This window comes from Lactuca virosa, chromosome 1, assembly GCF_052849685.1.
Source record: "Lactuca virosa cultivar CGN04683 chromosome 1, Lactuca_virosa_CGN04683_v6, whole genome shotgun sequence".
Lineage (NCBI taxonomy): Eukaryota > Viridiplantae > Streptophyta > Magnoliopsida > Asterales > Asteraceae > Lactuca > Lactuca virosa.
This window is the reverse complement of record NC_136426.1, coordinates 6,023,447-6,051,234: the sequence shown is the minus strand read 5'-3', so window position 1 is coordinate 6,051,234 and position 27,788 is coordinate 6,023,447. Positions and strand designations below refer to the sequence as shown.

General features: G+C 42.5%; 1 protein-coding gene and 1 non-coding gene across 2 annotated transcripts; one reads left to right on the top strand and one right to left on the bottom strand.

Moving 5' to 3' along the window:
- Positions 1–8,872: 8,872 nt before the first annotated feature.
- On the bottom strand, positions 8,873–8,978 carry LOC145151579 (small nucleolar RNA R71). Its single transcript, XR_013732145.1, has one exon. It is a non-coding gene; the product is annotated as a small nucleolar RNA R71 (small nucleolar RNA).
- Positions 8,979–27,102: 18,124 nt separating this feature from the next.
- On the top strand, positions 27,103–27,672 carry LOC145110799 (uncharacterized). The gene has a single exon (XM_079047117.1). It carries the CDS (start codon positions 27,103–27,105, stop codon positions 27,670–27,672), a length of 570 nt encoding a protein of 189 aa, XP_078903243.1.
- Positions 27,673–27,788: the final 116 nt, after the last annotated feature.

Below are 27,788 nucleotides of genomic sequence, written 5' to 3'. Positions count from 1 at the left end.
CACAAGCACTAAATCGACCATCTTGCGCCGCAACTTCTTAGTCTTACGGTCAACGATTGCCTCAGGTTCTTCGATCAACCTCTTGTTTTCATCCAACCATAACTCAGAAATGGGAATTATGTCGGGCACATCTCCCGTGAACTTTCTCAAATAGCACACATGAAAGGTATTATGAATACCCTCCAGTTCTTCCGGTAATTCTAGCTTGTAAGCTTGATTCCCGATCCTCTGAAGAACTTTAAATGGTCCAATAAACCTAGGACTCAATTTTCCCCTCTTACCAAATCTTATAAGTCCCTTCCACGACGAGACTTTAAGTAAAACCGAATCTCCAACTTCGAAGGATATTGGTTGTCTTTTCTTGTCAGCATAACTCTTTTGTCGATCTTGAGCAGCTAACATCCTTTCCCTTATCACTTTCAACTTTTCAGCAGTTTGATGGACTATCTCAGGTCCCATAAACTGCTTTTCCCCAGCTTCCAGCCAGCATGATGGCGTTCGACACTTTTCCCCATACAAAGCGTGATAAGGTGCCATCTTGATGCTTGAGTGGAAACTATTATTATAGGAAAATTCTACTAGAGGTAAATGTTCATCCCAGTTACCTTGGAATTCTAGGGTACATGCTCTCAGCATATCCTCCAATGTTTGAATCGTTCGTTTGCTCTGACCATCAGTTTGCGGATGGTAAGCTGTACTCTAACACAAATTGGTACCCAATTCCTCTTGTAGACTCCTCCAAAACCTTCAGGTAAAACGACTGTCACGATCGGATACAATCGTTAACGGAACACCGTGTAGCCTCACAATTTCCTTCACATAAGAATTCACAAGTTTATCCATAGACCATTTCTCGTTAGCGGCTACGAAATGCGCACTCTTAGTGAAGCGATCAACGACCACCCAAATCATGTCGTGACCGTTCCTTATTCTGGGCAGTTTAGTCACAAAATCCATAGTGATATCTTCCCATTTACCCATGGGTACAGGTAAAGGTTCTAAACTCCCATACGGTTTCTAATGTTGTGCCTTAACCCTAGCACAAGTTACACACTCGGCCACATACTTAGCAACATCGAGCTTCATCGTCGGCCACCAGTAATAGGGTTTTAGATCCCTATACATTTTCGTACTGTCGGGATGAATCGAGTACGTGGTTTTGTGAGCTTCTTCCATCAGAAGACCTCTTACTCCTCCCGTCTTAGGTACCCAAATCCTATCTTTGAATACCTTCAATCCATGACCGTTTGTATCAAACACCAACGTTTTTCCCAAACGTTCCTCCTTTCGGTCATTCTTTTCTAAAGCTTCCTCCTGAGCTTTCTTTATACTTTCCACAATTGTCGAGACGACTTCAATTCTCAACGCTCTTGGCCTTCTCTTTTCAAGATTTACCTTTCGACTGAGAGCATCAACAAATACATTTGCTTTACCAGGGTGGTAAAGTATCTCACAGTCGTAGTCCTTGAGTAGTTCCAGCTAGCGCCGCTGTCTCATGTTCAATTCCTTCTGATTAAAGATATATTGAAGACTCTTATGATCAGTGAAATGTTTACACTTAGTACCATAAAGATAATGCCTCCATATCTTTAAGGCGAATACTACCGCTGCCAACTCCAGATCATGAGTGGGGTAGTTATTTTCATGCTCTTTCAATTGCCTCGAGGCATACGCAATCACTTTATCCCTTTGGGTCAGAACACAACCTAACCCAACTCCAGAGGCATCACTATAGACTGCGAAGTCATCAACTCCTTCAGGTAACGAAAGAATCGGTGCTTCACACAATCTCTTCTTCAACTTCTCATAGGCTTCCTTATGCTTTTCATTCCAAGCATAAGTAGCTCCTTTGTGGGTCAAAGATGTTAATGGAGTAGCAATCGAAGAAAAGCCTTGGATAAATCTTCGATAATATCCAGCTAATCCTAAAAAGCTTCTAATCTCCGCAGGACTTTTTGGTTGTTCCCACTTCATCACAGCTTTAATCTTTGCTAGGTCAACCATTATTCCTTCTTGGTTAACCACATGACCTAAAAATTGGACTTCTTGAATCCAAAATTCACATTTGGAGAACTTTGCATACAACTTCTCCTTCTTCAGGACTTCTAGTACCTCACGCAGATGCTTTTCATGCTCCTGCTTGCTTTTCGAATAGATCAAGATATCGTCTATGAATACTATCACGGATTTATCAAGGTATGGTTTACAAACCCCGTTCATCAAATCCATGAAAGCTGCTGGGGCATTGGTTAATCCGAACGACATAACCAAAAATTCATAGTGTCCATAACTTGTTCTGAACGCAGTCTTCTCGATATCCTGCTCTCTCACCTTCAGTTGATGGTATCCCGACCTAAGATCGATCTTAGAGAAATAGCTTGAATCTTGCAATTGGTCGAACAGGTCATCGATCCTCGGCAACGGGTACTTGTTCTTTATCGTCGCTTTATTCAGCTCTCTGTAATCGATGCACATTCTCATGCTCCCGTCTTTCTTCTTTACAAACAACACAGGGGCTCCCCAGGGCGATGAACTAGGTCGAATGAAACCTTTGTCCAATAACTCCTGAAGTTGTGTCATAAGTTCTTTCATCTCTGTTGGTGCTAATCGATACGGTGCTTTTGCTATCAGCGTCGTTCCAGGTTACAAGTCGATACGAAACTCTACTTGTTGATCAGGGGGTAATCCGGGAAGATCTTCGGGAAAGACTTCCGGATAATCACACACCACCGGAATATTCTGCACCTCCTTCTTCTCCTTCTGAGCATCGATCACGAACGCTAAATATGATGTACACCTCTTGGCCAAACACTTTCTGGCTTTCATTAGGGAAATGATTCCAGAGTTTACTCTGCGTTTGTCTCCATACACCATAAACGACTCTCTCCCTGGCGGGTTTACTTTTACTATCTTCTTCCTACACAATATTTCGGCGTCATTGGCGCTAAGCCAATCCATTCCTAAAACTATGTAGAATCCATTTAACTCGATAGGCAATAATTCCTCGTGGAACTTATTCCCATCCAAGTCAATGAGGATATTTTTCATACGATGGCTAACAGGTACAAACTTGCCACTAGCAATCTCGACTAATAAGGCATTAACTAGTCTATCAACAGGCAAAGCTAGTTTTCTACCAAATTCATGCGAAATAAAGGAGTAATTGGCTCTAGAATCAAACAAAATTTAGGCAGGCAATTCATTTACGAGAAAGGTACCTGAAGCGACATCGACTTCTTCTTTTGCAGCTTCAAGGGTCATCTGAAAGGCTCTCGCCTTCGGCTTTGGTGGTAGATTGGGCTTTGTTGCATCCTTCCTCTTCGGACAGTCTTTAAAAACATGCCCTACTTCATGGCACTCAAAACATACCCTCTTGTCGGACGGACACACGTTGGCATAATGCCCAGTCTTTCCACATTTGAAGCAAGTCACCTCCTCACTACATTTCCCAGAGTGCTTTTTCTTGCACTTCTCACACCACTTCACTTCACCTCCTCCTCCAAACTTCTTGGACTTTGAAAATTTGCTTCTCTTGTTGGAACCTGAAGTTCCTTCAAATTTTCTCTTTTCACCAACTTCTGCCCTCTCCAGACCCTTCTCTCTGATCTGAACCTCAACATTCTTAGCAGCCCAGATGGCGGCTTTCAAAGTGGTTGCTTGCTTAACCATCAGACCAAAGTCCGCTGGTAATCCGAGGGCAAACTTGTTGACCTTAGAGAGTTCAGTTGGAACTAGGTAAGGAACAAGTTTCAACTTTTCTGTAAAACTAGCAGCGTATTCAGTAACGCTCATCTTTCCTTTCTTTAAATTCTGGAACTCATTATTAATTTCCAGAAGGTCCTGCTCTGAGCAGTATTGTAATTTCAGCTGGACCACAAAATCTTCCCAAGATATCTTGCTAGCTTCTCCCTTGGGCATCGAATCAGCTAGTAACTTCCACCAGCTCAACACACCAGACTTTAACAGAGGAATTGCAAGTGCGGTCTTTTGTTTGTTGCTGCACTCACAGCTTTCAAACATCGTCTCCGTTTCGGAGATCCAGTTCATGACTTCCAGATAGACATGGTGGTTTAGATGCCATGAAATCTTTATATTTGCCCCACGTCCATCAACTCCTCCATCCTGGTTCTTTTGTCTAACTATTGGTGGGTTGGCTTGACCAAGAGTCCCACTATAGTTCCCTCCCACTGATTGCCCTTCATTCAATACAGGCTGTTCAACAGGTATCGTAGTCTCTTCCCTATGCTGTTGTAGTAATCGCCTTGTCTCCTCCATCTGGCGATCTAACATCATCTGCATCATTGCTTGTACCCCAACCATCGTCATTGGCTTAGGTGCAGCTCCTACAACAGGTACTTGCTCAACTACTTGAGGTTGAGGCTGTTGATCCATGTTTCTGTTTGCATTTGCAACTCCACTACGAGTTCTTGCCATTACAATCTATATACCGAATAAGGCGAATTTAGGTGTTTATCCTCGATAGGTATTTAAATTCCCTTATCACTCCGAAACGTTTACATGTTAGTTCTAATCTCGTAATCATACGGTTAGAATCCTACACACATAAGGTTTCCAGATCCGGTCGGCAACAGACCATAGATCCGAACATATAATGGCATATATGGAAAACATATAACATTTAGCACATAAAAGCATTTTAGACATCTTTCCTAAAATAAACTAGTGCTCGAGTCTAAAATATGGTAGACACTCATCTCACAATCAACACTTAGCATTCTAAGTTTAAGTCTAGAAATCCTACAATTTCTTAGTTCGCTTAAACTAATGTTCTGATACCAACTGTGACATCCCCTAATTTCTCGGCCAGAAAAGACCGATTTAATTTATGCTTTTTAAAATAAAATTAGAGAAATCTTTTTAAAAGATGTTGCGGAATTAGTCCCCAAAACAAAAAATGATAAAAGTTTGTCAAAACCTTTCTTTAAGAAATATATAATTTCATTTCATATCAAAACCTCGGGATGTCATGTTCCGATACAGATCAAAAGCATAAACAAGACATTATAAGCATTTCAACAGTTATTTACAACTATGGCCTATAATCCAAAATCTCTCATCGTCCTCCGACTATGCTCGGGGTCCACTACCTGTAACATAAAAAGCTGAGTGGGTCAGGCTTGGGCGCTTGGTGAGCATATAGGGTTTTCAACCCATAGTAATAATAAACTTATTAAGTTCAGCAATCAACAATAACCCTGATTACCAGTTCCCGTTATCCTCACTTTACGTCCCTAAACACTTATCACAAGGGACCTAGCCTAAAGAATATCATCAGGAAGGACACTACTGCGAAGGGGTTTCCTCAGCCATACATGTCCTAAAGGCAACCATGAGGGGGATGGAGTACATCGAATGAACACTCTAGTTCATTACACCTACAGGTTGCGGGCCTGCCAGTGTTCCACTGGACTGTCTAGAAAGTCCGTGGTCGTCATCCAAACTCCGCTAGATGACTGGATCTCAAATCACATCGAGGCCTCTCATCACTTTTATTTTATCACACATCACTATCTACCCATGTTTTACCCAACATATTTGTAGATAAAAATACATATGCAGTTTAAAACTTGTATAAAACATCAATTCAACAGTCACCTCAGTTAAACAATTAATGTAATTACATGTAGCACGTATTTTATATAAAATACTTCATATCTAGGTGTAAGATGAAGGTGACTATACACTCACTTGATTTGATGAAAATCGGGCAGCAATTCGTTTCCTAAAACGTTCGTTTCTAATAAAACCGGGAGTTTTATTCAGAAACTGGACTCTGCGAGGGTCGGGCTTCGAAACCGAAAAGATAAATTTTCCGGGCTTCTCGGGCTCTTCGTGGCGTATTTCGGGGGTTATAATCGATACCGGGGCTTTGGGGGATGTTAAGATGAAGAAAATATGGAAAAAGGGGCTTAAAATGGCAAAACTCCAAAAGTAACCGAGAAGGCTCGCATGACCCTTCTATTTATAGGGTCAGAAGTCGGTCTTTAGAAGGAGAGGAGTCAGCATGCGAGGGCAGGTGGCATCAGGAGCGAAGGCCACGCGGCACCAGCTGGGCGAGGCTGCACATGTGCTCGCACATGGTCTGCGCGTGCGAAGGGGCTGCTATCCTCTTCTTACTGGACCGAGGTCTAGGTCCGAAGTAGGGGGGATCCGTGGCTCTCTCGCGAAGGCTCGGACACGTGATAAAGGGCACGCGTCGGACAGCCATTGGACCGCTTCAGCAGCTCGGATGACTCAGCCTCATTTCAGACACGTGGCACATGCGAGGCGAGGACACGTGGCCGAAGTCCACGTGTGCGAAAATTCCCGGTTTTGGCATTATTTCTCGATTTTCGCGCCAAAACTTCTAAAATCCATAACTTTCGCATACGAGCTCCGTTTTTGACGTTCTTTATATGCACGCGTAGGTAAAATTACGCTCTACAACTTTCGTTTAGATTTCGTCGGCTAATTTTGACTTTAATTTTTATATTATTATTTTTAACAGACCGGGACAGGAAATCCGTTAAAAATTCATAACTTCTTCATCCGACGTCCGTTTTCGTCTGTCTTTTTACCGTTGTGTTACAAATGACGAGACCATCGATTCTCGTTTAGGTCGTGTCGGCTAAAAATCACTCGATCTAAAATTCGAGTTTTTAGATGTCTACTGCTAAGCTGAAACTTCGAAAAATCATAACTTCCTCATACGAAGTCAGATTTGGGCGTTCTTTTTATACCTACTCTCGGTTTAACGAACACTACGAGTTTCGTTTAGATCACTAAGGCCAAAAAGTAGTTTATCGAAAACTCACTTTTTACGACATTCGGCCCCGTGCCGGTTTGTCGCGAAACTTCGACAGGTCATAACTTCTTCGTTATAACTCGGATTTCGGCATTCTTTATATATCCGTAATCCTTGTCACGCCCACTACAAGTTTCTTAATAGATACAGGCTTTATCTAATATTTAATTTTGACGCTCATTTTTATTCTTAATTAATTAAACCCTGATAATTAAGCATAAAACACATAATTCACATAATATTCACATAATTCCTTTTCATTTCTTCAAAATGAGTTACAAAGGTTGACCTAGACTATAATGTCAATATTAATGCCTAGCCTAGAAACACGGGCATTACAGATTTAATGTGTTTTTCTGCTATAATGAGAGGCTAAACACCTTTTACTTCTCATTGGTGAAGATGAACTTGATCCATATGAGTTGATTTCAATTATTGGATGATTATATTTGATTTTACTTGTTTTTGATATATATATATAAACCCTACCATGTCTTAGTTCTAGTTTATATTGCTTATAAATCAGATTTTGTGTGTTAATTGATCATATTAATTACATGAATTTATCTCCTAATTGTTTATGATCATTAGATAACTAGAGCTAGGATTAATCACATCTTAGTTTAAGTAATTAAAGCTAGTAACTTTATTTGTTTTAGAGAGCATAATTAGTATTAATTTGTGCTTGGTTGCTTGAATTGATCATATGAGAGTAACTCATATCATTCATATTCCAATTGTGCTAATAATAATTTGGTGTTTAACTTGTGCATGATCATTGCCTTGTCATTCATAAACTGCTAAGCCTAGACATTTGATCAAAATAGCTACATAATTGGTAATCAATATAATCTATCCAATAGAAATAAACCATAAGAGAAAGTAAAATCGGATCTACGTAGAAGTATTCTTTTAATTCTTGAATTTACTTTGTTTCCGTTGCTTGCTTACTTGTTAGGTGATATTAAGTTATTATGACCTTGAAAAATCAGTAACCCCCCCCCCCCCCCCCAAAAAAAATCATAGTTACTAATAAGAGTTTTTTAGGTTATAAATTTTGAAAATCATAGTTATTCTGACCTTGACACTCGACTTACCTAAGCTATACTATAATATGACGAGGTGCACCGCCTATAGGTGCATAGTTAGTAAGAGTTTGTTAGGTTATAAATTTAAAACTAATAGGTACTTTTGTGCACATCAAAGTTTTTGGCGCCGTTAACGGGGAACGATTTATTTGGTTATTAGTTAATTGCTTTTAGTTATTCGATTATTTTTGTGGGGTAAAAACCACAGGAAGTTACTTTGGTTGCTTTTGTTTATTTCGTTTTTCTTTATGAGACGCAACCACGTCGTGGTTATATCCACCATGTCGTGGTCTTGCTTTAGTTAATTAATTAGTTTAGTGGTTTTTTTCCTTTTACGCGTTTTTGTTTTGTTGCAGTGATTTATGACTCGAGGATCTAAAACTCCTATTGTTCCTCCACTTCAAGACCCATAATCCGCTTTCCACAAAAAGAATAAAGACAAGAAAGCCAACGAGTCAATAATAACTTTTCAATAAGAAAAAAGTTTTGAAAGCTTTGAGAGGACGCCAGATAAAAAGGGAATTGGATACGAACCAGAATCATCTACCGAAGGAAGTTCAGGAGATGATTTAGAGATAAAAATAGAGGTTAAATAAATGGCAGACATTACAAGAATGACGATGGGCGATTACAAGAAAAGTATATATGAAGAACATAGACGAGGTTTAGTTCCACCCGAGATACCAGCTAAAAGAAGTTTCGAGCTCGAAGGGCATATTTGATCAATTCTCAAGGACATACCTTTCACCGGGAAAGATTATGAAGATGCTTTCAAGCATATTGATGAAGTGAAAGACATTGCAAACTACTTCATGTTCCCAATGTGCCAAGATAATATGTGTTACTAAGGATGCTTCCGGTGACTTTTACCGATGAAGCCAAGATTTGGTTGAAATCTCTTGCACCCTGATCCATTACCACATGGTCAAACCTTCGTGATGCTTTCATTGAGCAATTTAGTCCACCTTCTAAAATCTCTAAGCTCAAAAGAAGATTGCTAACTTTCAACAAGAGGTGGGAGTATCCTTATATGAGGCATGGGAGAGATACAAGGGCTTAGTTAGAAGTTTCCCTCAACATGATTTGAATGTTCAACAAGAAGTTTCCATCTTCTATGATGGAGTGAATGCAACTACTAGACAACTTCTTGACTCACAAGGGCCAATGACGAAGAAGGACTTGACAACTATAAAAGAATTAATTGAAGACTTTGCAAATCACTCACGAGAGTACCACAACCCATGAGATGATGTTAGAAGAGGAAAAGGAGATGGAGGGAACAAGAACTTGGATGCAATCATAGCTAAAATAGATTACATGGATAGGTGAATGACAAAATTAGATCAATCCATTCATGCCATTAGAGTGGGTGTAATAATTGTAGTGGGCCACATTTGACCAAGGATTGTGACCTAGATGAAAATGGGAACAAGAAAGCACAAGTTTTATACTCAAGTGGTGACAAGTATGATGAATATTGAAGGAAGCCCAAGAAGGAGTGGTTGCCATACGATGAGCACAAGAAACAAAATGATGAGAAGTATATACAAACTGGTAGAGGTTTCTATCAAAAAGAGCAACCACCACCCGAAAAGAAGTTGTATTTCGAGTCGGTACTTCATAGATTTATGGAAGCATATGAAAAGAGACATGATACTACTGATGCCAATGTAAGAAATCATCAAGATTCCATCAAAAACATAGAGACTCAACTTGGGCAATTGACCACACTTGTCAACTGTAACACCCCAACCGTCAGGTATCATTATTATTCCATTTAGATTTCATGTTTTAAGGTTTACTCGACGAGTTAACGTTGTGACTCTTCGAGTAGCAGCGGGTCAGGACACGTCATTTCATGAGTGACTCGGCGAGTCGGCATGGGGGACTCGACGAGTAGGAACTGGCAGAGGAAACCCTAAATTTCAGGGTTTTTGCACCCTATATATTGGACCATTAGCGCCTCCCACTGTCCTCCATCACCCCTTGAGAGCCAGAAACTCTAATTTCCGTGAGTGAGAGCTTGGAGAGTGTTTTGGAGCTTTGGGAAGTGATTTTGTGAAGGAAACTTGTAGATCAAGAGGCTAGCATCAAGGATTTCGTGTGGATCCATAGTCTACTTCAGCTTGGGCACGTTTTAGAGGTATCAAGTTGTCACCTTGACCTCTTTTCTTATAGAATCTTTCATATATGAAGATTAGGGCTTTCTTTAGCTATTCATGAAGGGATTATGGTATGCGAGCTAGATCTGAAGTTGAAACTTCAGATCTCAACCTCTTTTAAGTCCTAAGTCCATAAAGTTTTTAATAGGGTCATGAAGGAACCCTTGTTTATGAGTAAAGTCCCATTCAAGGCTTAGATGTTGATTTTGAGTCATGCAAATACATAAAGGTATCAACTTTACGTTGCTAATGCACTCTAGGGACCTAGATCTACTGTTTGGATCAAAGGGGTAGTTCAGAATCGCTTGATCATGAGACTATGCGTATAGACTCGGTGAGTCTGGAAGGTGACTCGGCGAGTCGGGTAGGGTTTTGTCCAGATTAGTCCCGCTTGGACTCGGCGAGGTCTGGGAAATGACCCGGCGAGTCAGTTTGGACTTCCAAGCTGAGTCGCATATCGACTCGGCGAGTCTGCTAGAGACTCGGCGAGTCGAGTCGAGAAATTCTGGAATCAGGAGGGACTCGAGACAGAGAAAGGTATATTCAGCAAACAGGTCAACATGGACTGTTGACCATTGACCAGGGACTTGACTTGACTGTGGGATGTCTTGTACCTCTCAAGGGCATTTTGGTAATTTATGTAATTATTGAGTGGACCACTTATGGGTACAGGCGAGGTAGTTGGAGCTATATCGGGAGGTGTGGACAGTATCATTCCGAGCTACTAGCAAGGTGAGTTATCCTCACTATATCAATAGGGTCTAAGGCACCAAGGTCGGCCCTTTTAGTTGTTATCTTGGTTACAGTATGCTACATGTGGTTATGATCTGTTAGATTGGTAACAGGATAGACAGTATGTTGTTATGCTCTTATGATCCGTTAGGATTGGATGTTAGTGGCATGTTTAGGTCGGTGCTCTGGTTAGGAGAGATTGTTGTGATCGATGATCTGTGAGATAGTTATATCTGATGTCTGTATATGCTAGCTTATGTTAGTCTTGTGCACATGGTTATTTGTTTGATGTTTGGGTTGAGGCGGTCCTGCTTTGTGCTGAAGGCCAACATACGCTACGAGCGGTCTGGAAAGACTGTAGGCCCGTATGGCAGTCCAGTCATACCGAAGGCTTGGGATAGATCCAGATAGACTGCAGGCCCTATAGGGCGGTCCAGTCAGGCCGAAGGCCCAGTATGCATGTTGTTGATTATCTGTTATTGATATGGTATTGGTATTTTGGGGGTAGCTCACTAAGCCCTCGGGCTTACAGTTTCAGTTTATTGTTTCAGGTACTACCGGAGATCATGACAAGGCGAAGGCTTGACCGTACCGCTCCTCATCCATATGATTATATTTCTGGGACACTCTGATGAATAATATTTTGAAACATTTTGCAAAACACTATTTAATTTCATGGTTGAAAAAGTTTAAATTTGGTTTAAAATTTTTGGGATGTTACAAGTTGGTATCAGAGCCTTGGTTTGAGTGAATTGGAGGAACACTCGTGGGAATCCAGTCTCAAATCAAGGAAATTTTTTTTAATAAATTCTAAAGTGGTTTTCAAAATAAGGGATGGAGGATGCAGAGTGTACGATCAGCCGGAGCCAGTAAGTAGACCCCAAAATACCATACAGTTATTTGATATTATGATCTGTTAGAACAGCATGCTAGTGCTAGGCTTGGGATCTTCAGGAATTGTTTGATAGACTTGTCTGATTATATGATGCCTAGTAGCCTAGGGTTTCTTTTATATGGAATTGATATCATTACTATAGTTGTTTAGTGTATGCATCACGACTGTGCATAATCAAGATCTTATAGCCTGAGAATGTTTGATTCGACCTTAGGGTAGCATTGGATATTCGAAAGTCTATCGGGTCCAGCGTTATGTGTGGCTAGCATACACTAATGCTGCAGGGTTGGTGGAAGTTTCATGGATGGATGGGTCGGGAGAAGCCGTGAGGCCAGTTGTGAGATAGTTTCACATTCCTCTAGGAGTGAGGGTTGAGCGCTTGCTATGTTGATGTCTATTGTTAGGGCGTTGTGGTGATACTTGAGACAAATATAGGTAGTTGTGAAAGGTAGTATGGGCCCGTACGACTGAAAGCACAGGACCCATACGCGTAGCAAGGAATTCACAACCCCTGGTGTTTGTGGGAATTGGTCTCCCGATATTATGTTGTTTATCTGACGTCTTAGGCATATTTTAAGTATGGTGATAACGAGACGCTTTACGACCGGATCAGGATCAGGATCAGGATCAGGGGGCGAAGGGCCGAATGAGCCTATAGCACCTGAGCCCGTGGTGCAGATAGGGACAGAGGAGTTGGATGCCAGGATTCGGGAGATCTTGCATGATGAGATTGCTGCTGCGTTTCGAGCGCAACTACCAGAGATGTTTGGGTCGATCAAGACCGCTATGGTCGAGTACTTTGATGAGCATTATGCAGCCTTAGCAGAGACGGCTGCCGCTGCAGCCACGTCGGCTGTAACAGCGGCAGGGGGTGGAGGAGGAGCCAGCCGGGCTTTCCAGTACCAGGACTTCGATAACACGAAGCCCCCGACGTTTGATGGTACACAGGATGTGATCAGGGCTATGAGGTGGTTATCTGACGTGGAGGGTTGTTTCTTCACGTGCTCTTGTCCTACTGACCAGAAGGTCAGGTGTGCCCTAAACCTGCTGAGGCTTGGGGCCAAGGACTGGTGGAGACTGACGATTGGGTCGTACATCGATGATCAGAGAGCTGCTATTACTTGGGAGCAGTTCATGGATAGGTTCCGCACCCGCTACGTTCCACGCGTGGAGCAGGAACGGCTTGCTCAGGAGTTTTTGACATTGAGACAGGATGGAGAGTCGGTGATGGAGATCACCCGCATGTTCACGGAGAGGGCTATGTTCTGCCCGGAGTTTGCTTCCGAGCAATCTCAGATGACCCATTATCTGAGTACGCTCAAGACAGATATCCGTCAGTTTGTTGCTACGCAACGTTGTGATACTCTTCTGGATCTTCAGGAAGCCGCAAGGCGGCGTGAGTTGGAGATAAAGATGCAGTTGAAGGAGCAGCGTCAGGTTCCGGCATAGCTTCAGTCGGCACCTAAGCGGTCTAAGACCGCTGGTACTAGGATCGGAGGTCAGCAGAGCCGCACTTGTGGAAAGTGTGGTAGGGGTCATTCTGGAGTTTGTTGAGCAGGTGGTGGTTGCCACAAATGTGGCAAGGAGGGGCACTATGTCAGGGACTGTCGCCAGTCCGCCCCTCCGGCAGATATGAGGATATGTTATCACTGTCATCAGGTTGGTCATGTGAAGACCAACTGTCCGCAGCTTGCCGCCAAGCCGGCGCAGATTCCCGCACCAGCTACGTTGAGGATTGCGGATGGGAGGCCAGTCAAGATGGAGCCTTCGAAGGCTTAGGGGCGTGCCTTCCAGCTCACGGCCGAGGAGGCCAAGGCAGCACCGGATGTGGTTGCTGGTATGTTTCTATTCTCTATTTCAGCTATCATATGTGTGTTATGCTTATCTGTTGTACCTATGTTTAGGTACGTTCTTAGTAAACTTTTTTCCTGCATTAGTTTTATTCGACTCGGGGGCGAGTCGGTCGTTTGTATCTCAGACCTTCAGTAGGGGGTTCAGTGTGCCGGTAGATGAGCGTGAGTGTCCGTTGCGAGTTTCTATCGCCAACGAACACGGGGTTTCTGCTTCTTCGGTCTACCGGGGATGTGAGTTGGAGATTTTCGGGGTATCCTTCCCGATAGATTTGATTCCTATTCCCATGGGGTAAGTATGTGTGATTGTGGGGATGGATTGGCTCAGTCGATTTGGCGCCATGATCGATTGTGAGGGACAGCGAGTAGTAGTTCGAACCCCAACTGGGGGAGAACTGGTAGTATATGGTGAGGGCACCAGAGTAGGATCAGGGTTTTGTTCGGCAGCCAGGGCTCGGCAGTATATTCAGCACGGGTGTGCCGGTTATTTAGCGTACGTGGTGGATACGCGGGTCGGAGATCATACTTCGGTTTCAGAGGTTCCGGTGGTTAGAAACTTTGCTGACGTGTTTCCGGAGGAGTTACCTGGAGTGCCTCCGGAGAGGCAGCTGGAGTTCAGGATTGATCTAGTGTCGGGTGCGGCCCCTATCGCTAAGGCGCCGTACCGTTTGGCACCGCCAGAGATGCAGGAGTTGTCATCTCAATTGCAGGAGTTGCTGGGTAAGCAGTTTATTCGTCCGAGTAGTTCTCCATGGGGAGCACCGATCCTTTTTGTCAGGAAGAAGTACGGGTCGCACCGGATGTGCATTGATTATAAGGAGTTGAACAAGTTAACGGTGAAAAACCGTTATCCACTCCCGAGGATAGATGATCTTTTCGATCAGTTGCAGGGTGCATCTTGGTTTTCCAAGATCGATTTGAGATCCGAATATCACTAGGTCAGGGTGAGAGAGGAAGACGTGGAGAAGACTACGTTTCAGACTCGTTATGGTCATTCCGAGTTCGTGGTGATGCCGTTTGGGCTCACCAACGCGCCGACAGTGTTCATGGATTTGATGAATCGAGTCTGCAGACCGATGCTTGATCGCTCGGTCATTGTGTTCATAGATGATATCTTGGTGTATTCCAAGACCCGAGAGCAGCACGAGGAGCACCTTAGGGAGCTAGTGGGAGTTTTGAGGCGAGAACAGCTTTATGCCAAGTTCTCGAAGTGTGAGTTTTGGTTGCGAGAGGTCCAGTTCCTTGGGCACCTCATCAACCAGGAGGGGATTTTGGTCGATCCGGCCAAAGTTGAGGCGGTTATGCAGTGGGAGATTCCGAAATCTCCCTCAGATATCAGGAGCTTCTTGGTTTAGCAGCGTACTATCGGAGATTCATTCGAGATTTCTCCAAGATTACAGTACCCCTCACCCGTCTAACGAGGAAGGGGTGGACTTCCAGTAGGGCCCTGAGCAGCAGAGGGCGTTTGAGACCCTCTGGCAGTGTTTATGCGAGGCGCCAGTGTTGACACTCCCCGAGGGAGTTGAGGATTTTGTAGTATTCTGTGATGCATCCATCACAGGTTTGGGGGTAGTCCTCATGTAGAGAGGACGAGTGATAGCCTATGCATCGCGGCAGCTGAAGCTGCACGAGACGAGATACCCTACGCACGATCTAGAGTTGGGAGCGGTGGTATTCGCTCTCAAGATTTGGAGGCATTACCTATATGGGGTCCATTGTACCATATACACGGATCACAAGAGTTTGAGGCACATCATGGATCAGTCGAACCTAAACATGAGGCAGCGCAGGTGGCTGGATGTAGTCAAGGACTACGACTGTGAGATCCTTTACCACCCCGGTAAAGCGAATGTGGTTGCGGACGCTTTGAGCTGCAAGTCAGCTGGGTCTTCTACCCCAGCAAGGTGCATGAGGATAGCGGTGGATTCCCCGCTTGTGAGCTTGATTAGAGATGCCCAGGTTGAGGGCATGCGGCCAGAGAACTGGAAGTTGGAAAAGTCAAGCGCGAGAGCGCCCTGTTTGTCCAGGATAGCAGTGGATTATTGACCCGATACGGTCGGGTTTGGGTTCCGATGTCTGGTGGGGTCAGGCAGACAGTGATGGAGGAGGCTCATAAGTCTCGTTTTTCTATACACCTGGGGGCCACCAAGATATACCGCGATCTGAGTTTGAGTTACTGGTGGCCATGTATGAAGCGAGAAATCGCTTGGTATGTCGAGAGGTGCTTGACCTGTAGGATGGTCAAGGTCGAGCACCAGAGGCCGCATGGTAAGCTGCAGCCTCTAGAAATTCCCATGTGGAAATGGGAGCAGATCACGATGGACTTCATTACGAAGCTGTCGAGGACGGCGAAGGGGTTCGATGCTATATGGGTCATCGTGGATCGGTTGACCAAGAGTGCCCATTTCTTGGCTATTCGGGAGAGTTCGTCGGCCGATAAATTGGCCGACATGTACGTCCGCGAGATTGTCTCTCGCCATGGGGTTCCGGTCTCCATCGTTTCTGACCGGGATGTCAGGTTTACCTCTCGTTTCTGGCAGAAGTTCCATGAGGAACTGGGTACGTGCATGCACTTTAGTACATCGTTTCATCCTCAGACCGACGGGCAGAGTGAGCGGACCATTCAAACCCTCGAGGATATGCTGAGGGTGTGTGCTATCGACTTCGGAGGGAGTTGGGATTCCCATCTACCTCTTGCAGAGTTTGCTTACAACAACAACTATCATTCCAGTATAGGTGCCCCGACTTTTGAGCTGTTGTATGGTCGGAAATGTAGAACCCCGATCTGTTGGGGTGAGGTTGGACACAGAGTGTTGGGTCGGACGGAGGTAGTTTTGCAGACTACCGAAAAGATCCAACAGATTAGACAGCGACTACAGACCGCCTAGAGTCGACAAAAGAGTTACGCTGATAGATGCCGATCGGATTTGGAGTTTCAGGTTGATGACATGGTACTCTTGAAAGTGTCACCCTGGAAGGGCGTGATTTGCTTCAGAAAAAGGGGAAAGTTGGGTCCACGCTATATTGGGCCGTTTAGGGTCATCGCCAGGATTGGTAAAGTGGCGTACAGGCTGGAATTACCGGATGAGCTCAGCCGGATTCACAACACCTTTCACGTTTTGCAATTGCGAAAGTGCATTATGGACCCAGAGGCAGTGGTGCCACTGGATGACGTTCAGGTTGATGAGCGCCTGAATTATATTATGAGGCCGGTTGCCATTTTGGAAAGGAAAGTGAAAGTCTTGCGCAACAAGGAAGTTCCGTTGGTAAAGATACAATGGGAGCATCAGAGAGGATCCGAGTGGACATGGGAGTCGGAGGCTAAGATGTGGGAGCATTACCCGGAGTTATTCGCTACAGCAGACTTTGAGGACGAAGTCTAAGTTAAGTGGGGGAGAATTGTAACACCCCAACCGTCAGGTATCATTATTATTCCATTTAGATTTCATGTTTTAAGGTCTACGCGACGAGTTGACGTTGTGACTCGTCGAGTAGCAGCGGGTCAGGACACGTCATTTAATGAGTGACTCGGCGAGTCGGCATGGGGGACTCGACGAGTAGGAACTGGCAGAGGAAACCCTAAATTTCAGGGTTTTTGCGCCCTATATATTGGACCATTAGCGACTCCCACTGTCCTCTATCACCCCTTGAGAGCCAGAAACCCTAATTTTCGTGAGTGAGAGCTTGGAGAGTGTTTTGGAGCTTTGGGAAGTGATTTTGTGAAGGAAACTTGTAGATCAAGAGGCTAGCATCAAGGATTTCGTGTGGATCCAGAGTCTACTTTAGCTTGGGCACGTTATGGAGGTATCAAGCTATCACCTTGACCTATTTTCTTCTAGAATCTTTCATATGTGAAGATTAGGGCTTTCTTTAGTTATTTATGAAGGGATTATGGTATGGGGGCTAGATCTGAAGTTGAAACTTCATATATGAACCTCTTTTAAGTCCTAAGTCCATAAAGTTCTTAATAGGGTCATGAAGGAACCCTTGTTTATGAGTAAAGTCCCATTCAAAGCTTAGATGTGGATTTTGAGTCATGCAAATACGTAAAGGTAGCAACTTTACGTTGCTAATGCACTCTAGGGACCTAGATCTACTGTTTGGAACAAAGGGGTAGTTCAGAATCAATTGATCATGAGAGTATGCGTATGGACTCGGCGAGTCTGGAAGGTGACTCGGCAAGTCGGGTAGGGTTTTGTCCAAATTAGTCCCGCTTGGACTCGGCGAGGTCTGGGAAATGACCCGGCGAGTCAGTTTGGACTTCCAAGCTGAGTCGCGTATCGACTCGGCGAGTCTGCTAGAGACTCGGCGAGTCGAGTCGAGAAATTCTGGAATCAGGAGGGACTCGACACAGAGAAAGTTATATTCAGAAAACAGGTCAACATGGAATGTTGACCATTGACCAAGGACTTGACATGACTGTGGGATGTCTTGTACCTCCCAAGGGCATTTTAGTAATTTAAGTAATTATTGAGTGGACCACTTATGGGTACAGGCGAGGTGGTTGGAGCTATATTGGGAGGTGTGGACAGTATCATTCCGAGCTACTAGCAAGGTGAGTTATCCTCACTATATCAATAGGGTCTAAGGCACCAAGGCCGATCCTTTTAGTTGTTATCTTGGTTACAGTATGCTACATGTGGTTATGATCTGTTAGATTGGTAACAGGATAGACAGTATGTTGTTATGCTCTTATGATCCGTTAGGATTGGATGTTAGTGGCATGTTTAGGTCGGTGCTCTGGTTAGGAGAGATTGTTGTGATCGATGATCTGTGAGATAGTTATATATGATGTCTGTATATGCTAGCTTTGATGGGTTTGAGCCATAAGAACTTTCCTATGTGCACATGCAAACCCTAATGCTTGGATCTAGGTTTCTCTAATTGAACATGCAATGTTTCCAAGGCTTACAATGCTAGATCTAGAGATAACAATTGAATCATAACACATGAAATCAGATCTAGAAGAATACCTTAAGTTGCTTGCTTGAATCTTCTTGTTCTTGGAGCTTAGAGTCACAATTGTCACTCCTCTAATGGCTTACAAACACCAACTAGCAAGAGGATGATTTGGAGAGAGAGGAGAGATGAGAAAATCGGCTCTAGGGTTTCAATCTTACAAGAGTGGCCGATTTCCCTCACCCATAGGGTCTATTTATACTATGAGCTACTAGGGTTACATCCTTAACCCTAATTGAATAACTTAGGCCCTAAGCAATCCAATGATCCTTCTAGATATGAGGCTTGGACGAATTTAAGATATCCTAACCCTAAAATTCGGCCACCCTAATATCCATAAGGATTCATAGCCCAAAAACACAACTATCACACATTTGACAGTTTAAGCCCCTTTATTCAATTAACCTCTTTTAGTCACCAAATTAATTCCTAATTAATTTATGACTAATATTAATTAAATAATATTATTATTCCTTTAATATATTATTCTTATAACATATTAATATAATAATATCTCTTCTCTCTATATAAATCAACCTGTCAAGTTGCTATGGTGAAGGCAACCCAAAAGGACCATGCACAACCGGGTCAAGTACTTACCAAATATAGTTACGGGCTTAGACACTAATCCAACAGTCTCCCACTTGGATAAGTCTAGTAACTATAAATGCAAACACAATCCGATTAGCAATCGTAGCTCTCAAAGACGCTGTCAAACTCTGATCTTATCAATATCCTGTCCTTCAGATAAGGGATCGTATGATCCTCTGTTCTAGATATCGTGCGGACAATTACATGGAACATGGTCATACTTATTGTCCTGCAATTGGTTTCTCGATCTCAGATTCATTTGACATAGAACTTAATTGAACACATCAATTCAGTCCTGACCGGGCCCGGCACATAAGTCAAATCAAATCATCGAGGGGCCCTGATATCGCTTTTACCCTCTTAGGATAAAAGGAACAGATAAACTTCGACTTATATGCATCTACTATCCACTAATCAAATCACACACAACAATGTGTTTTATAACATCAAGTTACTGATGCGTTTGCGCATTATCAATGCATAACCAATTAACAAACAATAAACCATATATCTAGGTTTTAAGACCATATGATATTACCATCTTGCGATCACTCGTGATAAATTCCATGAAGTGATTCCAGCAAGTGTGGGTTTATTCCAATGCTCAAATCAAGTTCATAAGCACTCATGAACGTTGTAGCAAACCTTTGCTATGTCTAATACACTTTAGACAATCTACACACCAATTCATAACAGTCTTCATTCATATCTACTTCCAACATATGAACGACTGTGGACCATTTGAATAATTCGATTATTATCAAATAACTTAATTATTCAGGAAGTCAAAACATGCAAAATGAAACAATAGGTAAAATATTAACATAAGACAGTAACATTACTAATAAATAATACTCCTTTATTTAATCATCAAATGTTAATAACAACTTATCTATTACATGTTTCCAAACTATCTAATCTAAACTAATATCGTCCTTTAGCCCAATGCTCCTAGCGTGCTGCAAATGCTTAACCCTGCTCAGTCCCTTCGTAAGCGGATATGTTGGGTTATCTTCTGACGATACCCTCTTCACTACGAGGAGTCCTTCTTCCACCCGATGTCGAATAAAGTGATATTTTTTGTCGATATGTCGAGATCTACTGTGATCTCTTGGTTCCTTGGTCAAGGCAACCGCTCCTTCATTATCACGGAAAATCTCCATGGGCTCCTTTACGGCTGGCACAACTCCAAGGTCTCCAATCAAGTTTTTCAACCATATTGCCTCCTTTGACGCTTCACTTGCTGCAATGTACTCTGATTCACACGTTGAATTAGCTACAGTTTCCTGCTTGGAACTCTTCCAAGTTACTGCTCCTCCATTGAGGGTAAAGACCCAGCCCGACTGCGAACGATAGTTGTCCCAGTCGGTCTGAAAACTGGCGTCGCTGTACCCTCGCACCTTTAAGTCATCACTCCCACCGAGGACTAGAAACCATTCCTTGGTCCTCCGAAGGTACTTAAGAATTTTCTTGACTGCGATCCAATGCGCTCTGCCAGGGTTCCCTTGATATCTGCTGACCATGCTCAAAGCGAAGGCCACATCAGGGCGAGTGCAAGTCATAGCGTACATGATCGAGCCGACTGCCGAAGCGTAAGGTACTCAGCTCATTTCTGCTATCTCGACTTCAGTACTCGTACTCTGAGTCTTACTTAACTTGGCATTACTTTGGATTGGTAACTCCCCTTTCTTTGAATTCTCCATACTAAAACGTTTTAGTACCTTGTCCAAGTAAGTGTTCTGACTAAGTCCTATTAGTCTCTTACTTCTGTCTCTCACTATCCTTATTCCCAGAATATAGGAAGCCTCTCCAGGGTCCTTCATAGCGAAGCACTTCCCGAGCCAGGACTTAACCTCCTGCAGTGTCGGGATGTCGTTTCCTATGAGTAGTATGTCATCGACATACAATACGAGGAAGCTTACTACACTCCCACTGGCTTTGACATATACACAAGACTCATCTTCGCTTCGCAGAAAACCAAACTCTTTGACCTTCTCGTCGAAACAAAGATTCCATCTGCGAGACGCTTGCTTAAGTCCATAAATAGACTTCTCAAGCTTACACACTCTATTGGGATGCTTCGCATTGACAAAACCCTCTGGCCGAGCCATGTAAACATCCTCAGCCAACTTCCCATTAAGGAAAGCGGTTTTGACATCCATTTGCCATATTTCATAGTCATGAAATGCAGCAATGGCCAGCATCACCCTGATAGACTTTATCTTCGCAACTGGTGAGAAGGTTTCGTCGTAGTCAACTCCAGGAGTTTGAGTGAAACCCTTCGCAACCAATCGCGCCTTATAAGTGTGCACGTTTCCATCCACGTCAGTCTTCTTCTTGAAGATCCACTTGCACCCGACCGTCTTACGACCTGGTACATTGTCAACCAAATTCCAAACTTGGTTGTCATACATGGATTGGATCTCGCTATCCATAGCCTCTTTCCACTTTGTAGACTCTGGGCCTGCCATGGCTTCCTTATAGCTGTTAGGTTCGTCCATATTCACTAGTATACTATCACTAATGAACGTATCCCCTTCCAGAGTAATATGAAAACCATAAAACTGGGGTGGAACACTAACTCTTTCGGAACGTCTAAGAGGTAAGGATTCGTCAATCGGTTCAACTGGAGTTTCCTCCTCGGGTTGAGCGCCAGTGTTAGAGGTTCCTTCATCGCTCGATTCTTGAAGCTCTTCAAGATCGATCTGCCTCCCACTGTTTCCTTGGCTTATGAGTTCTCGCTCTAGGAAAACCCCTCTCCTCGCAACGAAGACAACATTGTCACTCGGTCTGTAGAAGAGATATCCAAAGGATTTCTGTGGGTAGCCGATGAAAATACATCGCTCACTACGAGGTTCGAGCTTGTCGTGAGTTTCCCGTCTTACGAAAACCTCGCAACCCTAAACCTTGATATGTGCTAATGAGGGAGCCTTCCCTGTCCACATCTCGTGAGGTGTTTTGGCAACCTTCTTTGTAGGTACTAAGTTAAGGATATGGTCGGCAGTCTCTAAGGCATACCCCCAGAAAGAGATAGGTAGTGAAGCACGACTCATCATGGAACGAACCATGTCTAGCAAGGTTCGATTACGCCTCTCAGCTACACCATTCAATTGTGGTGTCCTAGGTGGCGTCAATTGTGAAACTATTCCACATTCCTTGAGGTAGTCGTGGAATTCAAGACTTAGGTACTCTCCACCTCGATCAGATCGAAGCATCTTGATTTTCCTGCCTAATTGATTCTCCACTTCTTGTTTAAACTCTTTGAACTTTTCAAAGGTTTCTGACTTGTGCTTGATCAAGTAGATATACCCATATCTGCTATAATCATCTGTGAAAGTCACATAGAAGCGATTTGCGTCCCTTGTGGTGGATCTAAAGGGTCCACATACATCTGTATGTATGAGATCCAATAAACCCTCACCCCTCGCACAAGTGCCAGTGAAGGGTGACTTGGTCATCTTTCCAAGTAAACAAGACTCGCATACGTCATCGTCCCTAAGGTCGAATGACTCCAACACTCCATCCTTTTGGAGTTGGGCTATGCGTTTCTTATTGACATGTCCAAGACGACAATGCCACAAGCATGCTCTATCCATACTATTGGAAGAATCCACACATAATACATCATTTCCTAAGTTGTCTACAACCATCACAGTTTCATATATTCCACTACAAGGCAGTGCTTCAAAATATCAAACATTATTAAAATAAGCATAAATAGAACCCTTTTCATTATCAAATGAATATCTAAAGCCTTGTTTATATAAACCATGAAATGAAATGATGTTTCTAGCCATATCTGGCGAATAGCAACAATTATTCAAATTTAAATCTAAAACATTACTAAGCACTAAGGAATAAACTCCAATCTTGGTCACAGGCGACGATCTTCTGTTTCCCATGATCAGATTCATCCTTCCACGCTCCACATCCCTATTTCTTCTTAGTCCCTGCAAATCAGAACATATGTGAAAACCACATCCTGTATCAAGAACCCAAGAAGTAGCATGTGACAAACTATTAGATTTAATTGTGTAAATACCTGCGAAAGATGGCTTGATCTTTCCATCCTTGATGGCCTGCAGATATTCTGGGCAGCTTCTCTTCCAATGCCCTATCTTGTGGCAGTGGTGGCACTCTGCCTCCTTGGGGTTTGAGTTGGGTTTAGCAGAACCAACTTTGGTTCCACTAGAAGAGGTGCCATCTTGAGACTTTCCCTTGTGGTGTCCCCTTGAGGAGGCCTTCCTCTTCTTACCCTTCCCTTGCCCTATTGCCAATACAGGGGCAGCAGCTGGAGTGGGAGGTGATGCAACAGATTTATCCTTGAGGATGCTCTCAGCAGTCCTCAACAAGCCCTGAAGCTTGCTCAAGGATACTTCTTCCTTATTCATGTGATAGGTCATGCGGAACTGGCTATAGCAGGAAGGCAATGAGTGAAGGATAATGTCAATTGCTAGCTCTTCATCGAAGTTCACATTCAACTTCAGTAGGCGATCAACATATGTCTGCATCTTTTGCAGATGGGCAGTAAGAGACTCTCCATTTCCCATTTTGGTAGTGATCATCGAAGTGATGATCTCATACCTTTCTTGCCTGGCGCTCTGGTGGTAGTGTTCCAGCAGATCCTGATGCATCTCGTAGGGGTACTTGCCCTCATAGGACTTTTGAAGTTCAGCGGTCATAGTCGCGAGCATGATGCAATGGCCTTTCGTGGCATCACGCTCGTGGGCCTCATAGGCCGCGATCTCATCGGCAGTAGCAGTTTCGATGTCAATCTCCTTAAGCTTCTCGTCGAGGACATACTCTTTGTCCTCGTAGCGAGTGACCATGCGAATGTTGCGGATCCAATTACTGAAATTGGTCCCATCGAAGATCACTTTCCCACACAAGTTCATGAGTGAGAATGAACCAGAGGAGTTTGACCCAGAAGCGTTGTTGTTTGCGTTCGACATCTGAAATGGAAAAAGAACAAAGTTGATTAGAAATGAATTTCCTAAATTAATCACACAAATGAAAAATTAGGGCTAGGAACCAACAACATTATTCACTAATTAGAAGAGGGATGCCGTAATCTAATAAGTAAATAACTTGAAGGCAAGTGAATGTCGAATCACTAATTCTCCACCATGAAAAACGAAAAGAAATTAGGTTTTAAATGTATTGAAAACTCCTAGATCTTTTGAGATACATTGAACTTTTCAATGGCATGTTTAAATCTCGATATGCCCCTCTCGTTTGTGACTGGGATGCCGAGGATCACAAAGTGGGTGTGAATAACCATGCAAATGTACATGGTGCCCTCATTGTTACAGTTACCTATTCAATGTGCTGGTTAACCACACACGCTCCATTGAACTATAACAAACAACGAGTCACCCTTTGCCACCTTTGCTTAGAACCCAATTAATGTGCCGGTTAACCACACGCGCTTCATTAACGTCTTAGCAAGGGTACAAAGTGTAATTTCATGGAATTGCATCAATTCACTTTTGCCTAAAGTAACTAAGATTGAGAATTTTGTAAAAAACATTTAGTTACTTAATATAGATTCATTATACTTTTAATGAGGAAAGGTTTGCCCGATCCTACCCGTTCGGCTAACGACCCTCCACCAATCAAGGAAGCGGTGGGTGAGAATGGACACCCATTAAACGACCATTTTATAAGCCATAACCTTATACCCCCCTTATAGATTGGCTTCGTGAATGAGGCCTACTAACGGTAAGACTAGCATTTAAGTTATACATATATATATATATATATATATATATATATATATATATATATATATATATATATATATATATATATTAATCTTATAATATTATAAGTATAGGGTTGAATTTTAAAACTTGTAAAATTCTAGGGTTTGAAATTTAAATTATTCAAATTAAACTTTTAATCACAAAACTTAAATTTCAAAACTTGAGGGCAAGTTTTTTGAACTTTTAAAAACATAAAGGATCAAATAGCAAATAATATAAATCAACTAATTAATTTAATGATTATCTAAATTTGACCTAGTCAATATTACTTGCAAGACAATTTACCAATTTTATTCAAATAATCAATTATTATCATATAAGGAAATTATTATTCAATGAAATGGTGATTATCTTTTGTTTGGTCAAGGATATACTCAAATATATGATAAAATTCGGATTTTAATTACCCAAAACAATTAAGGCAAGTATCCTCAAGCAAAACAGCAAGAAATCCCGAAATCAACTCTAACTGACGCTTGAACTCGCCGAGTTCCATTATGAACTCGCCGAGTTGGGGCTACTCGCCGAGTCCACAATGGCACTCGCTGAGTTCATCAGTCAGAGGCACAAAAAACGATTTTTTTCATGCAAAAAGCAATCAACCAAAGCATCAATTCAATAGAAATCAATCAAGGCTCTGATACCACTGATGGGTTTGAGCCATAAGAACTTTCCTATGTGCACATGCAAACCCTAATGCTTGGATCTAGGTTTCTCTAATTGAACATGCAATGTTTCCAAGGCTTACAATGCTAGATCTAGAGATAACAGTTTAATCATAACACATGAAATCAGATCTAGAAGAATACCTTAAGTTGCTTGCTTGAATCTTCTTGTTCTTGGAGCTTAGAGTCAAAATTATCACTCCTCTAATGGCTTAAAAACACTAACTAGCAAGAGGATGATTTGGAGAGAGAGGAGAGATGAGAAAATCGGCTCCAGGTTTTCAATCTTACAAGAGTGGCCGATTTCCCTCACCCATAGGGTCTATTTATACTATGAGCTACTAGGGTTACATCCTTAACCCTAATTGAATAACTTAGGCCCTAAGCAATCCAATGATCCTTCTAGATATGAGGCTTGGATGAATTTAAGATATCCTAACCCTAAAATTCGGCCACCCTAGTATCCATAAGGATTCATAGCCCAAAAACACAACTATCACACATTTGACAGTTTAAGCCCCTTTATTCAATTAACCTCTTTTAGTCACCAAATTAATTCCTAATTAATTTATGACTAATATTAATTAAATAATATTATTAATCCTTTAATATATTATTCTTATAACATATTAATATAATAATATCTCTTCTCTCTATATAAATCAACCTGTCAAGTTGCTATGGTGAAGGCAACCCAAAAGGACCATGCACAACCGAGTCAAGTACTTACCAAATATAGTTACGGGCTTAGACACTAATCCAACAAGCTTATGTTAGTCTTGTGCACATGGTTATTTGTTTGATGTTTGAGTTGAGGCGGTCCTGCTTTGTGCTGAAGGCCAACATACCCTACGAACGGTCCGGAAAGACTGTAGGCCCGTATGGCGGTCCAGTCATACCTAAGGCTCAGGATAGATCCACATAGACTGCAGGCCCTGCAGGGCGGTCCAGTCAGGCCAAAGGCCCAGTATGCATGTTGTTGATTATATGTTATTGATATGGTATTATCGGTGTGGTATTGGTATTTTGGGGGTAGCTCACTAAGCCCTCGGGCTTACAGTTTCAGTTTATTGTTTCAGGTACTTCTGGAGATCATGGCAAGGCGAAGGCTTGACCGTACCACTCCTCATCCATATGATTATATTTTTGGGACACTCTGATGAATAATATTTTGAAACATTTTGTAAAACACTATTTGATTTCATGGTTGAAAAAGTTTAAATTTGGTTTAAAATTTTTGGGATGTTACATCAACGAGAAATTACCACCTAAAAATCAAGACCCAAAGTCACAACCTCATGTCATGGCGATCTACACTGAAGATGAGGTCCATTCTAAGCCAATAATGACCCCTGGAGCAGCTACAATACAACCCAAGTGATGTTTAGAAAAAGAGAAGCCTGGAGCCAAAAGATCAAAAAGTGAAGTGTTCTCTAATGCCTCACCATGTCGTGCTGATATAACCATGTCGTGGTGATATAAACACATCGAACAAAAGAAATTTTTTCTCTTCTTAATTCATTTCATCCACCTTTTCCATTCCCATCTCGAGCAATCAAACATTCTATGGAGCCCAAACCAAGGAAATTTATGGAACAAGTGCTCTCACTTTCGATTAACGCCATATTCCTCAAATCAATGGCGAAACTTCCAAAATTTGCAAAAGATGTGATGAGTAATAGAAATGAGTTGGAGAAGGCCACGACAATAGTTCTTAATGAGTTGTGTTCGGTCCCGATTATCAAGGGATTGCCAATCAATATGGGAGATCTAGGCCAACTCACATTGTCTTGTGAATTTGGCAATTCGACTTCCATTAATGCTTTAGCTGATTCGAGGGAAAGCATTAATCTCATGCCATACTCTTTATACCAAAACCTCGGATTACCAAAGCTCCAAGACACAAGGATGACCATTCGAATGGTGGATCACTCGACCACATATCCACAAGGAATCATTATAGACTTACTAGTAAAAGTGGGAAAGTTTGTTTTTCCGGTTGACTTTGTGGTTCTCGATATGAAGGAGAATGAAGAGCTTCCAATTATTTTAGGAAGACCATTTTTGAGTACCGTAAGAGCATTAGTTGACATCCACAACTCAAAGCCCACACTTTATGTGGAAGATGATGTTATTACTTTCGATATGAGTCCTAAGTAAATCATGAAGATCAAAAAGATGAAGTGTCAAAGATGGATGCTATGGAAGAAGATTCTGATGAGCTAGTTGCAATTGAGAAGATGATGGAAGAAGAGTTGAAAGTTTGGGAGGAGCCC

What these genes read in the sequence shown, in the direction of transcription:
- LOC145110799 (XM_079047117.1), top strand. Translation starts at nt 27,103, where the DNA reads ATGGAACAAGTGCTCTCACTTTCGATTAACGCCATATTCCTCAAATCA.